We start from the raw sequence: 15,344 nt of genomic DNA on the forward strand, positions 1-15,344 counted from the left end.
CTCCCTCCCAGGGCTGGACACCCACTTCCCTTCCCCCAGCCTGATCTATAACTCAGCCATTTTGGCTAGCCTGGGCTGCCTCTCTTGCTTGGTGGCTGCTCTCTTGCTTTGCCTCTCCTCTCGTGGTCTGGGTTAGCCCGCCAGCCAGCCGTGTTCAGCAGGGGCTCTTCCTCCATCTCCACACTCTAGGAGTCAGGGCTTTCTTTAGTTCATTTTTTCACTCACTTCCTAGCCCAGTTTGGTTCTGTAGATCCTTTTTACAAAAAGAAATTGCCTTGCCAAGTTGTTTTTGCTTTGTTTGTATGGTCCTTTATGCTACCCTGAGATTACTCTCTGTTTCTAACGCACTGGTGAGTTCATAAAGAATTTTCTTTGTCCAGGTTTGGCAAGAGTTAGCCTGACCCTAAAGAGATCATATTGCTCATCTGGGGCCCAAGAAGACGTGATGGGTACAGTTATTTTACAAGACCTAATATATGCTTTCCTCTCTCTCTCTCTTTTTTTTTGTTTTGTTTTTAGATTTATTTTATTTGATGTGTATGAGTATTTTGCCTTCATGTCTGTATGTGTACCGCATGCATGCTAGTGCCCACAGAGGTCAGAAGGAGGGTCAAATATCCTGGACCTGGGGTTATAGATGGTTGTAAGCCATCATGTGGGTGGTTATTGCTCTAGTCCTTGGAAACTTTCTTTTTGAATTTTTTCTTTTATTTTTATTTGATGTGTATGAGTGTTTGCCTGTATGTATGTGTGTGTGTGCACTACATGTGTGCGATGGCTGTGGAGGCCAGAAGGAGGTGTTAGATCCCCTGGGACTGGAGTTACAGATGACTGGGAGTCACCATGTGGGTGCTGGGAACTGAACCTAAGTCCTCTTTGAGATTTCAGTAGCCTAAAGTAGAAGAGACAATTATTAGATGCTGATTTATTGACTTATTTAGTGATTTTCTTAAAGAATTACTTGTACTGCTCATTTCCAAGCATGACTTCATTTGTTACCTAAAACAGAGTGACCCGGAGAAATACCTGAAACAGTGGGTCACTGCCCTTAACAACCTGACCACAAAAGCTTAAAGCTGACACCAGTCAACTAATACATACACCTTAAGAAAACAACAACAACAACAACAACAAAAGGATTCCAACTCTGGTAAGGCAAAATTCCTGTCTAATGAATGAAGCTTTAAGTAAGACCTAGACGTCAGGTGTGGTGACCCGCATGCCTTTAATTCCAGCACTTAGGAAACAGAGGCAGGGGGTTCTCTTGTGAGTTCTAGGTCAGCCTGTTCTAGAGAAGTGAATACCAGGTCAGCTAGGACTATCTAGTGAGGCCCTGTCTCAACAAAACAAAACAAAACTCCTAACCAAACAAAAGAATCAGATGAAAGGGTAAGGTAAAGATTGGTGACTGAGCTGCAGCAACAGCCCCTCAGTGGCAGGGCCTTTGGGGGCCACTGGGCCCGGCCTGCCCAAGTCAATGGTTATAACCATATTCTATATGTTCAAGAATCTGGAGGAACTACATTTGCTGGGTATATGAAGGATAATTTTTAAAAGATTCAAAATGAACATTTAGAGATGAAAAATACAGAAATACATACCAGGAAAGATCAGTGGCACTATGCAAGGCACAAGAAAAGAATGTCAGAGTAGAGTACAGACCTCTGGGTTCCACACACCAGTTTAGGTGGAGAATAGCTTTGAAAACAGAGGCTGTACTGCTGAGAAAGGAGAGGGACTGAGTGGCTGGGCCTGCAGTGGTCACATCTGTTCTTAACACACAGATTTTCTGGTCAGCACTGTGATAAATACAGGCTAACTGCCATTTACATAGTATTTACATGGCACCAAATAATCTAGAGATGATTTCAAGTACAGGAGCTGATTACAGTACAGAAGTTGTATGCAAGTACAATACTACTTTATTTACAGCACTTAAGCTTCTGCAGATTTTGAGAGGTCTTTTTTTTTTTTTTTTTTTTTTGGTGTTTCAAGACAGGGTTTCTCTGTGTAACAGCTCTGCTTGTCCTGGAACTCTCTTTGTTGACCAGGCTGGCCTCGAACTCACAGAGATCCGCCCGCCTCTAACTCCAGAGTGCTGGGATTAAAGGCGTGTGCCATCACACCTGGCTAGAACACAGAGAGTTCTGGAACCCATACATGATGGAGAAATGGACAGACACAGAAACAGGTGCTACACGTTGTGTGATACGTTGTGCGCCACCATCGCCCGGCTTTCTGTACCTTCATAGTAAGCCTACTCTTTGAAAGACAGTATTCTGCTCTCGGGAGTACTGGAGATCAATCTTGGTAAGCCAGACACTAATCCAGCAGAGGAAAAGAACACCTTACCCTCCCTACTACCTTGAATTGGCAAACATTCCCAATGAAAGATTAGAGCAATTAAAAAAATATCAACACCAGATATACAAGTACCAATGCCAAAACACAAGAAACAGAAAAACCAAGGCCAAAGGACCCTTCCAAAATTACTAAGCCTGGTAATGAAGGAACTGGTTAAAACTTCAAAGAATCCAAAAGACTGATTAAAAATATGTTCAAAGAAATCAAAGTGAAAACAAATAAACTCCTGAGTAAATTCAAAGAAAACACAATTAACAGCTGAATGAAATAAATAAAATCAATATAGTATAGGAGCATGGAATCAATCAAAAGAAATACTAAATAAAATCAAATTAAAAATGAAAAATTCACTGGGTATAGTGGCGCACACCTTTAACCCCAGCACTAGGGAAGAAGAGGGAGGCAGATCTCTGTGAGTTCGAGGCCAGCCTGGTCTACAAAGTTCCAGGACAGTCAGAGATGTTACACACAGAAACTCTGTCTCAAAAAAACAAAACAAAACAAAACAAACAAAAAAGAAAAATTCAGTAATTCAAACACAAAAATTCTATGGAAACTCTTGACAATAGAGTGAATCAAGAGAATGATGGGAAATCAGACTTGAAAACAAGATGAAGAGATTGAGACATAAAGACCAATTAATTAGAAAGCATAATCCTAAGTAGGGTGGGTCTCTGTGAGTTCAAGACCAGTGTGGTCTATATTGTGAGTTTCAGGCTGGCCAGGGCTACATAGTGAGACCCTGTCACAAAAAATAAAAACAAACCCAAAATCAACCAACCAAAGCTAGGAGAATGAGATCCAGAGAGCTAAGTCTTCCTTCACTGCCCTTTGTGTACACAAGAGAGGTCGTTTTGGCATATGCAGCCAAGAAAAGCAGCCTCAAAACACCCCACTGCCTGAACTTTGCTTTTGGACTTCCTAGCCTCTAGAGTTGCCTAACAGGATTATTATTTAAGTTGCCCAGTCTAGAATATATTAGAAATCTAACTTAAGACAAGGCCGAACTGAATAATGGAACAAAACAGAGGGGCCAAATAAACAGATTTGACTTATAAGAACCACTGGCACTTGCAGATCAGTGGGGAAAGAATTTTAGTCAAAGATTATTGTTGGGACAGGTGCTTATAACTCTGGAAAATGAGTCCAGATAAAAAGTGTCATTAAAAAAAAAAAAACAAAAACAAAAAACCAAAGATACAGCCGGGCAGCGGTGGCTCACGCCTTTAATCCTAGCACTGGGAGGTAGAGCCAGGTGGATCTCTGTGAGTTCGAGGCCAGCCTGGTCTACAGATCGAGATCCAGGACAGGCTCCAAAATACACAGAGAAACCCTGTCTTGAAACAAACAAACAAAACAAAACAAAAACAAAAACCAAAGATATACCACAAGGTAGAAAAAAAATGCTAAATATAATCTGATAAAAAATTAGTGCTCCAAATCTATAAATAACTTTTAAAAGTAAGCAAGGAATTTCTAAAAGAAACTGAAGACACAGCATAGCCAATGAGAATATAGTCAATGCTCACTAACAATCGAGACATACAAAAGTACTGACAACATAGCACTACATGCATCCTGAGTGCCAGAACTCTGCACACTACTCATCGAAGCATGCCTTGGTGCAAGCTCTCCAAGAACAATCTAGTCTCTTGGATGAAGGCTGTGGGCAACACCCTAAACCCCACATCCTGCTGCTCTGTATCAAGTTCTGGAGAGACTGGGATTTCTGTAACTGAAAAGAAGCATGTAAGAATTCTAAGAACTGGCCAGTCATGGTGGTTCACACCTTTAATCCCAGCACTAGGGAGGCAGACTCTGTGAGTTCAAGGCCAGCTAGCACCACCACTCCCCACCCTGCCACAAAAACTCCCCACTGTGCTGCTGCAATAGTAAAAACAAAAGAAACCTAGAAACAAAACAAAGGACCATCAAGAGTAAAAAATGAGGGGTTGGAAAGATGGCTGGGAGGTTAGGAATGCTTTCAGAAAACTTGAGTTCAATTCCCAGTACCCACTTGTCAGCTCACAACCATTGGTAACTCTGGTTCCAGAGGATCTGATACCTTTTCCCAGCCTCCCTGGGCATCAAGCATCCACATGGTGCACAGACATACATGTAGGCAAAACATTTATACACATAAAATAAAAATGATAAATGGCTTATTTACCTATGAAGGAAGGAGCACTTGGAGCTATGAAAATCAATGAACTATACGAATACAACTGTGATAGGTGAAAGTTTTAAATCTAAATCGAGTCACTTTATATCAACCCTCCAAAAGGTAACTAATGTCAAATTATGAAGGAAGGACTTTTACACCGGCTGCTTGGTAGTGGCTGTCACAGAAGAATGCGGAACCTGAGCTCCTGGAGTCCACTGCAACCTTAAGAAAAGTCCTTCTACCCAGCAACTGTCTGTTTGACCTTGAACTGACACCAGTTTGTGATTCATCATCAATGCCACAGCTGGCTTCAGAATATCTGATGTAATCTTCCTCATTTTTGTCTTTAAAAACGTCCCTTTGTCTCCGCCTCCTTGGACACACTAGCAGTCTGCTGTGCAAGCACATCAACATCATAGCCAGGTCCGCTACTTTTACTGCTGGGCTGCCCCTAACAACACAATCTGGACCAATTCCAGCAGCATAACACCAAACCCCAAAGGAAGCCCCAGGACAGCACACACAGTGATTTTATTTGGGGTAAGGTAGAAACAGAACATGTTTAAGGCTATGGGTCTATGAGTCAAAAGCAAGTTTTAAGGATTAGGTACTGGGCAGCCTGCCTGGCCAAGGGCAGCAGGGCCAGAAGACAAGGGTACATGAAGGACAGAGTGAAGGGAAAGCTGAAGAGCAACAGCCTCAGGACAGTAAAAGCCCCTGGCTAGGGAAGGGAGGAAGTACTGGAGCTGGAAGAGCTCCTGGGGAGGATGTGCCACTCTCTGTCCTAAGTACTCTGGAGGGAAGTCATCTGGCTGAAGTGCTATCTAGATCTTTAGTGTTCTGCAGATGCTGCTGCCAACTCACACCACAACCACAGGCAAGTGTTCACCTTCAACAGAGCTCAGGATTTGACCAATCACACTGAGGAGCTCAAGATAAATACTGTTAGAGACGGAAATATACCAATTTCAAACTCATCCTATTCCAATTAGAGGCAGATTTTAAGACACTAACAACTTTTGAGTATCAGGGCCTTTCATCTTTGCAATTTCCCCCTCCAAAGCCTGAGAAAAGACCTAGGCATTTTGTGTTATTTTCCTTTAAGAGAGCCTATTCTAGCAGGATAAGAAGTATATGCCTATGATCTCCTGAGGCAGGAGCATCTCAAGTTCAAGGCTCGTCTGGGAAACTTGGCGGGACCCTGTATCAAAATAAAAATCAGCAGTAATACAAACCAGGGCGTACAGCTTAGTGAAGGAGTTCCTGCCTAGCACATGGAAGGCTTTTAGGGTCCAGCTCTAGAAACACAAAGGGGCATGGTCTTAAATGGCATCAATCTAAAGCTCTGTTAATCTCTCAATTTTAATATGGTAAAATGTTTAATACACAGAGTAGGGGGACTTGATAAAATTTTCTGTATCTATACATTGTTCTGCAGCATGAACTGTGTAAACTTAGGTAAATGTGAAATTGAAGTTTTTTAGGGAAAGAAGGGATGAAAGAGGACTTCACTATTCAGCCTTGCCTTGAATTTACTACGTGAACAGGTTAGCCCTGAAATGGTGACCCTCTTACCTCAATTTTCCAAGTGTTGGGAACACAAGAGTGCAGGATTACAAACATATGCCACCATACCCAGTTTAGGTTTAAGATCTGACAATGACGTGACCGGGTTGGGGAGTGGCTCAGTGGTAGAGTGTTTGCCTAGATACAGAAGAACTGGAGTTGTGTAGAACATAAACAATGTGACTAATAAGGACCCAGAAATTTCTAGTTGTGCTCTTCATTCTTACACAGAGACTGGATACATTAAATCTTGTTGGATAACACAATATAATGCAACATCAGTTTTCTAATAAGGCCCTTTGCTGAGAAGGTACAAACTAATTTTGGCACATTAAAAATGGATCAAGGATGACATCATATGGATATGATAAGATAAAAAGGGAGATTATGGAATCTACTTTTAAAAAAGGAACTACTTGTTTTAAATAGGATAAGTACTGAAAAATTTTTGGTCTGAGTTTTATGACTGAACTGGACATTGTTATATATAATGGAGTTTTTTGCCTGAATCTGTCAAATGTTAATGGACTAGACATCATTAATGTAATCCTGACTTTGTATATTGTATATACTTATTGGATATGATTTTTTTGTATTATTATAATCTTTTTTTTAAAATTTTAGACAAAAACAGGGGAAATGTGGTGGGTATTGTGTTCCCTGAACTATTGTGTGTTCCCCGAAATAAACAGATCTGGGGACAGAGAACAGACAGCCACTAGAACAAAGCCAAAAATGGTGGCTAGAAAATGGGAAGAGTAAGCCATAACAGAAGTTGGGCGGTGGTGGCGCACGCCTTTAATCCCAGCACTTGGGAGGCAGAGCCAGGTGGATCTCTGAGTTCAAGGCCATTTTAGAAACAGCTAAACACGGTGACCCATGCCTTTAATCCCAGAAACCCAACCTTTAATCCCAGGGAGTGGGGGCAGAAAGAGAAAGGTATATAAGGCGTGAGGACCAGGAACTAAGGAGAAAAACATGTAGTTAGTTAAGCATTTGGTTGGTTAAGTGTTCAGGCTTTGGAGCAACACAGTTCAGCTGAGATTCATGTGGAGGAAGGCTCAGAAGCTTCCAGCCTGAGGAAACAGGATCACCTGAGGAACTAGCAAGGTGAGATAGCTGTGGCTTGTTCTGCTTCTCTGATCTTCCAGCAATCACCCCAATAACTGGCCTCGGGATGAGTTTCATTAATAAGAACTTTTAAGATTCATGCTACAACATCACACAACACATCTCTATTGTGTCTTCAGCTTGCTTTTAAAGCACTCCATAAGGCCTGGAGATGCAGTTCAGCTGGAAGACTGGTTGTCTAGCGTACAGGAAACCTGTATTTCACAGCATGGTGGCACACACCCCCACATCCCAGTTCTTGGGAAATAAATGTAGGAGGGGCAGCAGTTTAATCATTCTTGGCTATATAGCAAGTATGAGGACAGTCTGGGCTAAGTGAGACACTGTTTCAAAAAACCCAGCAGAGCCAGGCGGTGGTGGCACAAGCCTTTAATCCCAGCACTTGGGAGGCAGAGCCAGGAGGATCCCTGTGAGTTTGAGGCCAGCCTGGTCTACAGAGTGAAATCAAGGAAAGGCACAAAACTACACAGAGAAACCCTGTCTTGAAAAACAAAACAAAACAAAACAAAAAACAAAACAAAACAAAACGAACCCAGCAGAGCAGAGGAAGGTTGATGTCTGTGAATTTGAAGCCAGCCTGGTCTACATAGTGAGTTCCAGATGAGTCAAGAACACATGAGTCCCTGTCCCTCAAAACAAAACAAAACGACCCAGGGCTTAGGAAATAGCTGAGTGATATAAAGCTTGCCTAGCGTTCATAGGGCCTTGGGTTCAACCCCCACCACCCTCTAATCAAAACAACATACTACACAATGTGAGTGTAGTAGCACACACCTGTATTATCAACATGTGGGAGGCAAAGGTAGGAAGACCTCTAGTTTGAGACCACCCTGGGAGACAGGAGACCCTCTCTCAAACCCGAACAACCCCCAATACTTCCTAGACATGCCCTTGCTCCAGGGTTGGCACTACAGTCACATGACATGACTTCCACAGTGCCCCTGACCCCCAGGGCTTCAGCAACAGGACCTGGAGGAGCAGAAACCTAGGGAGGGACAACTCCCCAGCACTCATGGGCTGAAACCAGAGCTCCGTGGGCTTTGTCTTCTGTGTGAACGGGAGTGATGAACCAACCGTCTAAGAACAGGGAGAGGAATTTGCCACCAGCGAAAATCTTTTCAATAAGAACAAACCATCCAGAAAGAGGATTTGCTTTGTAGAGGCTGAGGAATTTGTGAAGTCAGAGTTCAAACTCCAAAGAAATGCTAGCTGTATTCAACAGCAAAGATCAGGACATCCATGAAAATATTATTTGTGGGGCTGGGGTTACAGCTCAGTAGCGTAGCATTTGCCTAGCGTGCATGAGGCCCTGGGTTAGGTCCCCAGCAAATCTGTCTATCTCAGACACCACCCCCCAGACAGACTTACAGACAGACAGACAGACACACACACACACACACACACACACACACACACACACACACACACACACTTATTCTGAGGAAACCAAAAAGGAGCAGGGAAATGACTTCCACGAAATCCACTTAAGACCAATCGATATGTTTTCAAGAATTTTTCCATCAGCAAAAACACAGCCCACACTAAGGACAGGCTATGAAAACGGAAGAAGGATGCCCAACTCCAAGAATTCCACTGGTGCAAAGCAGGTGCATGAAACAACGAAGCTACAAAGTAAGGTCTGCCTTCTGTGGAAAGTGGAAGGCTGAGAGCTGTAGCCCAGAGTGAAATGAAGAGCTCCGAAGTCTGGGATGGCAAGATGGCTCAGTAGGTAAAGGCGGTTGCTGCCAAGCCTGATCATTTGAATATAACCTCCCTATGTGGTAGATGGAGAGGACTGAGCCCCTAAGGTGTCCTCTGACCAGCAATGACCGCTGTGGCATGTGCACAGTCATGCACATACACACAACAAATGTTCAAAGCCAGAGAGTCCCGAGAGTAAAAACAAAAGCCAAGGGGGCAGAGCTGAGAACCACAAGGAACAATCCTCAGGTCTTGACAATAATCAAAGAACTAGAATTTGACCACCTGACTAGACACCCCCACACCCTTGTAGTGGGTACTAAACCAAGGCAGCTGAACTCAGAGCACGCTGGGCAATCACTATGTCACTGAGCTACATCCCAATAATTATTTTATTTTATGTATATGGTGTTTTGTCTGTCTGTATGTCAGAGTACCCTTGGAGGCCAGAAGAGGGCATGAGACCCCTGGGAAATGGAATTACAGACAGCTGGGAGCCACCATGTGGGTGCTGGAAATTGAACCCAGGTCCTCTGGAAGAGCGGCCAGTGCTCCTAACCACCGAGCCATCTCTCCAGCCCTTACTTTTACTGAGCTGGGGTTTCACTAAGTTGCTCATTGGCTGGTCATGAACTCGAGACCCTCTTGCCTCACCCTCCTAAGGCTGAGATTAAAGGCCTGGACCACTAGACTCAGCTTGCTTGCCCAGCTAGACTTTAAGGCTACTTTAGTGACCTCTTCTCCCTTACCAACCCTCCCTCCTTTGAACCTGAAGTTGGAGGTTATCCCAGGCTAGTTCTGCCTTGTCTATTGGGAGAGCAAAGAATAAGTGGTTAGTTCTTTAGTTTCATAAATCCACGAAGAAAAAACTACATTTCAGACCTATACTTGGTTACCGTCTTGGGCCTTATCTGGATAAGGTTCAGGTGTTTCAGCCTTTTACCATCACCACTGCTATCTACAAGGCCATACTTGAGAACCATACAACCAAGTCCTCTGGGTCCCAGAAAATTTGCAAAAAGAGAAGACTCAATGTTTGCACTAACTTCATGATTCTGGGTTGGGCTATGTTCACAGCTCTCCTGTGTCACGTGATGCCCCATACACCACAGGCTGGACATGGCTAGAGATGTTCTGTTTTTCAGCCTGGCAGTGGTGGCAAATGTCTTTAACCCCAGCACTTGGGAGGCAGTGGCAGGCGGATCTCTGTGAGTTTGAGACCAGCCTGGTCTACAGAGTGAGTTCCAGGGTTAAAGGCATGTGCTACCAACCACCTAGCTAAGGATTTATTTCATTTTTTAAAAAAATATTTATTTTTAATTACATGTGTCTATGTGTCAGTATGTGCATCTGAGCACAGGAGCCTTTGGAGGCCAAAGGTTCTGGATCTCTCTGGAGTTACAAGGGGTTGTGAGTCATCTGACATGGGTGCTGGGAATAGAACTCGGGTCCTCTAGAAGAGCAGTAAACCACTCTTAACTGCTGAGCCATCTCTCCAGTCCCTGGAGATGATCTTGATGATGGGATTTGGAATATCTGAGCCCACGGTATTTAAGACATTAACTGTTGCCATAAAGGGATGAGATGCTTGCAAGCATGACTATATTTTGCATAAGGAAAATAGTGTGAATCACAGAAGCCTGAGGGCAGACTGATGTGAGAAAGATTCAACACTAAGTCCATTATTGGTTGTGGAGGGTCCAAGAGAGAGTCTGAGACCAGTCTCTAACTAGCAGGAGGCATAAAAGGGGGCTTCATCCTATAAACAAAAGGAAGTGGTGGACCAACAATTTAGAGAGACTCTTCCCCCAGAGCCTCTAGATTTAAGAGTCAGGTCTGGTTGATCTTTGATTTGGGCCTCAATACACCTTGAACTACACAAGCCTGCCTGGTGTTCTTGTTAAGACTATTTAATTAATAGTCCTGTATGGTATCAAACTCACTGTGTAGTCCACACTACCTTGAACATATGGTCAGAGGCTCATGCCTCTGCCCCCAACCCCAATGCTAGGATTACACTCATGTGCCACTTGGCCCTGTTTGTCCAGGCTTTTGACTTGCAAAACTTTGAGTTAATAATGAGGAGTGGTTTTTTTTTTTTGTTTGTTTGTTTGTTTTCCTTCTTCTTCAAGACAGGATTTCTCTATGTAGCCCTGGCTGTCCTAGAATTCACTCTGTAGCTCAGGATAGCCTCAAACTCACAGAGATCCATCTGTCTCGGCCTCCTCAATGCTGGGATTAAAGGTATTAAAGGTGAGCACCACCACTGCTCAGCGAGGTGCTGTTTTAAAACATGGAATCAGTAATAGTTTGTGACACAGGAGAAAACTGTGTAGGTCAATAGCTCTATGCTGGAAGAGCTGCCACGCTGGCCTACCCCGAGAACAAAGCAATGGCAGCAGAAAGCGGACCACGTGCAGTTCTGGTACAGACCCATGCTTGTGAAGCTGGCACAAGTTTCCACATCTACAAAGCAGTCGAGCCAAAGGGAAACAGCTCAGGCAAACACTTTTATGCCAGCACATCTTTTCAGAGAGCAGGTGTATTGTTAACCACAACATTGTGCTAACACCTGCAAACAAGAGACTGGGACACACCCCAGAACACAGTCACAGCTGCTTACCTTCCTCAGGCCTGGACTGTGGACTGTTGGAATAAAGATATGCTCCTTTTCCTCCTGTTAGCAATGTGCCCAGGAAACACTCGTCCCCCTTTAAAAACATTAGCAACAAAAATCTGGTGATTTACAGCATAAAAACTCACAGAATCAAAACTCTTACCCATTTTGTCAGTTAAAAAGTGAGTCAGATTTGAATATACCAAACATATACCATGGCATATTACCAACACTGTGAGTTTTGTTTTTTGTGACAAAGTCTCACTGTAGTCCAGGCCGGCCTGGAACTTGCAGTGATCCTCCTGCCTGAGCTTCCTGACCATAGGGATGATAGGTGTGTACTGCCTAGCCCACCTGGCTTCTGTACCCTCCTTGTGGTGGTCTTGTTCCAGTGGACTGCTGTCTGTGTAAAAGAAGTCACATTCTCTTTGGCCTAACACCTTACCGTCTCAGCTTCTGTGCATGTCAATTTGGAATCTGCTTTTAATAGTGCTCAAGACAGGTTGGGGGAGATAGGACAGCTCCATGGTAGAGAGTGCTTGCCTAGAATGCTCAAGGCTTTGGATTGGATTCTGCATGCTGACTTAAAAAATGTACAGGGAGATTTTTAAAGACACTAATGAGTCTGGGTGGAATCCCTTTCACTTCGTCCTCTTAAGCATTCTCTTCCCCCAGAGGCCTAACAGGAAGTGGAACATGCTAATAGGAATCAAAGACAGAAAGTACAAACTCTTTCTTTGCTTAGCAGTTAAGAGAAGGTATTTTTTAAAAATCATTTAAAAAACTTTATGTATTATGTGAGTGTTTTGTCTACATGAATGTTTTTATACCATATGTATGCTTGATGTCCTTGGAGGCCAGCAGAGGGCATAGGATTCCCTGGGAGTAGTTACAGATGGTTGTGAGCCACCCTGTGCCTTCTGAAGAACAGCCAGTGCTCTTGACTGCTGAGCCATCGCTCCAGCCCCAAGGTCAAATATTTTATCATTACAAATTGCTTATATTTGAGCCATCTTACAAAAATATTTATTTTATGCATTTGAGTGCTTTGCATGTATGTGCACCACCTGTGTATTTGGTACCCAGGAAGGCCAGAAGAGGGTAGAGAGTCACTTGGAACTGGAGTATGAACAATTATGACTCATTACGTGGGTGCTGGGAACCCAACCTAGGTTCTCTGTAAGAGTGGCAAGTGGTCTTAACCGCTGAGCCAACTCTACAGCCCCATCTCATGTTAATAATGATGCAATTGCCCGGCGGTGGTGGCGCACACCTGTAATCCCAGCACTCGGGAGGTAGAGGCAGGTGGATCTCTGTGAGTTCGAGGCCAGCCTGGGCTACCAAGTGAGTTCCAGGAAAGGCGCAAAGCTACACAGAGAAACCCTGTCTCGAAAAGCCAAAACAAACAAACAAACAAACAAACAAACAAAAAGATGCAATCACTGGGAACAAAAGTGTTGCTTACCCTTGTTGCTTGTAGGGTTTTCTCAGACAATTTTATTTCATTTTCTTCTACCTGTATCCAGTGGAAATGAAGAATTTTCAATTTAGTGCTGCAAGGATAGAACCCTGCTGCTTCTCCCTAGGTAGTTCTTCTACCACATCCAGTCCTCTCAGGCCCTCACATAGTGGCAAAGATGCTGCTGGTCATCAGCACTCAGGCATTAGGCCCAGGTGGGTTTCCTGCTAATGAGCCTCAGATACATGGAGAGGATGCATAATCTCCACTTGCATTTCATAGTAGAGGGGAAAACACTGTAACGAGTGGGAACATACTGAAGTTTTTCCAGAGTGTACTATAAGGTAGGGTCTCTCTATGTAGCCCCAGCTGGTCTGGAACTATGTAGACCAGACTAGCTTTAAACTCTGCCTCTGCCTAGTGAGTGTTGGGATTAAAGGTGTGTGCCTGGCCAGAGTGCACCTTATTTAGACATACATGTTAGAGTATGACTCTTTGTTCTCGCCTATCTGCATCATAACTGCAGAAACAGATTCTAAAGTAGGTACTAAGACACTGTCTTTTAAAGGCAGGCCTTACTCAGTCCAGGTTGCTGTAGAATGCACTATGTAATGCTATACAATCCTGGTGAGCCTCAGACCTGTAATCCTCTGGCTCCAGCCTTCAGGGGTGGGTTTACAAGTATGTACTACCATGCCTATTCATGGCATATAAACTGTGTGTGTGTGTTGCGTTTAATCTCAAATGACTTAGATTTAATTACTGGAAGCAAACTACGTGTAGAGCTTTCAATAAATAAGAGTTATATGGCAGGACGGCAGTTGTGCACGCCTTTCATCCCAGCATTCGGGAGGCAGAGACAGGCAGACCTCTAGGAGTTTGAGGCCAAGTTGGTTTACAGAGCAAGTTCTAGGACAGCCAGGGCTATGTAGAGAAATCCAGTCTTGAAAAAACAAACAAACAAGAAGAGTTATATGTCAGTACCCTCTGCAAACTGAGCAGGGACAAACTGAGACTTCCCTTCAACCTGGTCCTTTTCTAACAAAGATATCTGCAGTTCTCCTGAACACAGCTCAGGAAAAGGTTGTATGTGTTGACGTCAACTAACCTACCACTCACTCCTGGCCAGTATTTGGAACACTGCTTTACAAGCTTGTCTGTAGTTATCGTCCTTCTTTTTGTGGCCTGAGATGCTGTCCTCAAGAAATTCATGTATCCCTGCAGTACTTAACTGTTAAATAAAGATTCCCTGCTGATACATTTTCTATGTCCCAAAACACTCTTCTGGGAGTTGTGTAGAGCACTGTAGCCCTAGCATTGGAAAGGTGGAGGCAGGAGGATCTAGGCATCCCTGGTTGTAGAGTGAGAGTTTGTGGCCAGCCTGATTACATGAGATTGGCCTAAAACAAAACAAACAAACACCAAACCAAAACAACCACAAAACCTAACTATATTACAGACCAAACCTCCTTAAAGAAAATGGGACTTTTCTACATGCAGAGAGGCACTTAGAAAAACAGCAGCAATCCATCTGACCAAAGAAGGAATCAACTTCTCAGAGTCTGTGAGACCCTGGTTTAGGCAGAGGTGTTGGTGATGGTGTTGAAGTTGGAACTAGTCCCTGGCTATCAGCCTAAGCTCAAGTGTTCTCATCTACAACGTGAGGGCATTAATGTCTTCTTCACAAACAACTTTGTTCCCTTTTTTGAAGGTTTCTAAGACTATGAGTGGGTTCTATTCTTAAATAAAAGCTAGATCACAATCTGACAGCTCTCCAGGGACTCCATAAAGAGGTTCCACTGTGACTAGCGAGTGAGTGCATGATACTAACCAGCCAGGAACAGAATCTGGGGATGGCAGCTGTCAGGACAATGTAGCTGGTTTCTGGGGTAATAGTGCCACCTGTAGGAAGACCAAAGACATGCCAGTTATGCCTAGCTACCCGAGTCTACCTTGCAGGCCTACTCTGATAGAAAGTGCCCTTTCACTTCTCAGAAGCAAGGGCTCCTTTTAACATAGAGTCTGGTGCCCCCACCCCACAAGTGGAGCTACCTCATCTGGGGACAGGGAGACTAACAAGATGATTGTGAAAGGTTGATGAGTATTCCTCAGAATGCAATGAGTGTAAATGAGTAATCATGAATTAGTCCTTTCTACCTTTAATTTTTATCAAAAAGTACAGTTATTACACATACCCAGTAAAGCAACATCTACCATTACAGGTTGTCAGCAAAACTGGAAGGCAAGAGCCATCTGAACCCTTTGACATGACGCAGAGCTATGGGATCTGGAGTTTGCCCTGCAGGGCCTTGATCTTGCTTTGGTCCAGTACTTACTTCCTT

General features: G+C 43.7%; 1 protein-coding gene across 2 annotated transcripts in view; it reads right to left on the bottom strand.

Annotated features, from left to right (window-relative positions):
* Positions 1-15,344, bottom strand: part of C4H20orf194 (chromosome 4 C20orf194 homolog) — a 123,066-nt gene that overhangs the window by 35,033 nt on the left and 72,689 nt on the right. For both annotated transcript variants that reach the window (XM_036184164.1, XM_036184163.1), the window contains exons 18-20: positions 14,834-14,904; positions 13,009-13,059; positions 11,550-11,637 (exon numbers count right to left, since the gene is read on the bottom strand). In XM_036184164.1, the coding sequence (XP_036040057.1) occupies positions 11,550-11,637; positions 13,009-13,059; positions 14,834-14,904 (210 nt within the window). The remainder of the gene's footprint in view (positions 1-11,549; positions 11,638-13,008; positions 13,060-14,833; positions 14,905-15,344) is intronic.

The sequence above is a fragment of the Onychomys torridus genome, chromosome 4, assembly GCF_903995425.1.
Source record: "Onychomys torridus chromosome 4, mOncTor1.1, whole genome shotgun sequence".
In the NCBI taxonomy this organism is placed as follows: domain Eukaryota; kingdom Metazoa; phylum Chordata; class Mammalia; order Rodentia; family Cricetidae; genus Onychomys; species Onychomys torridus.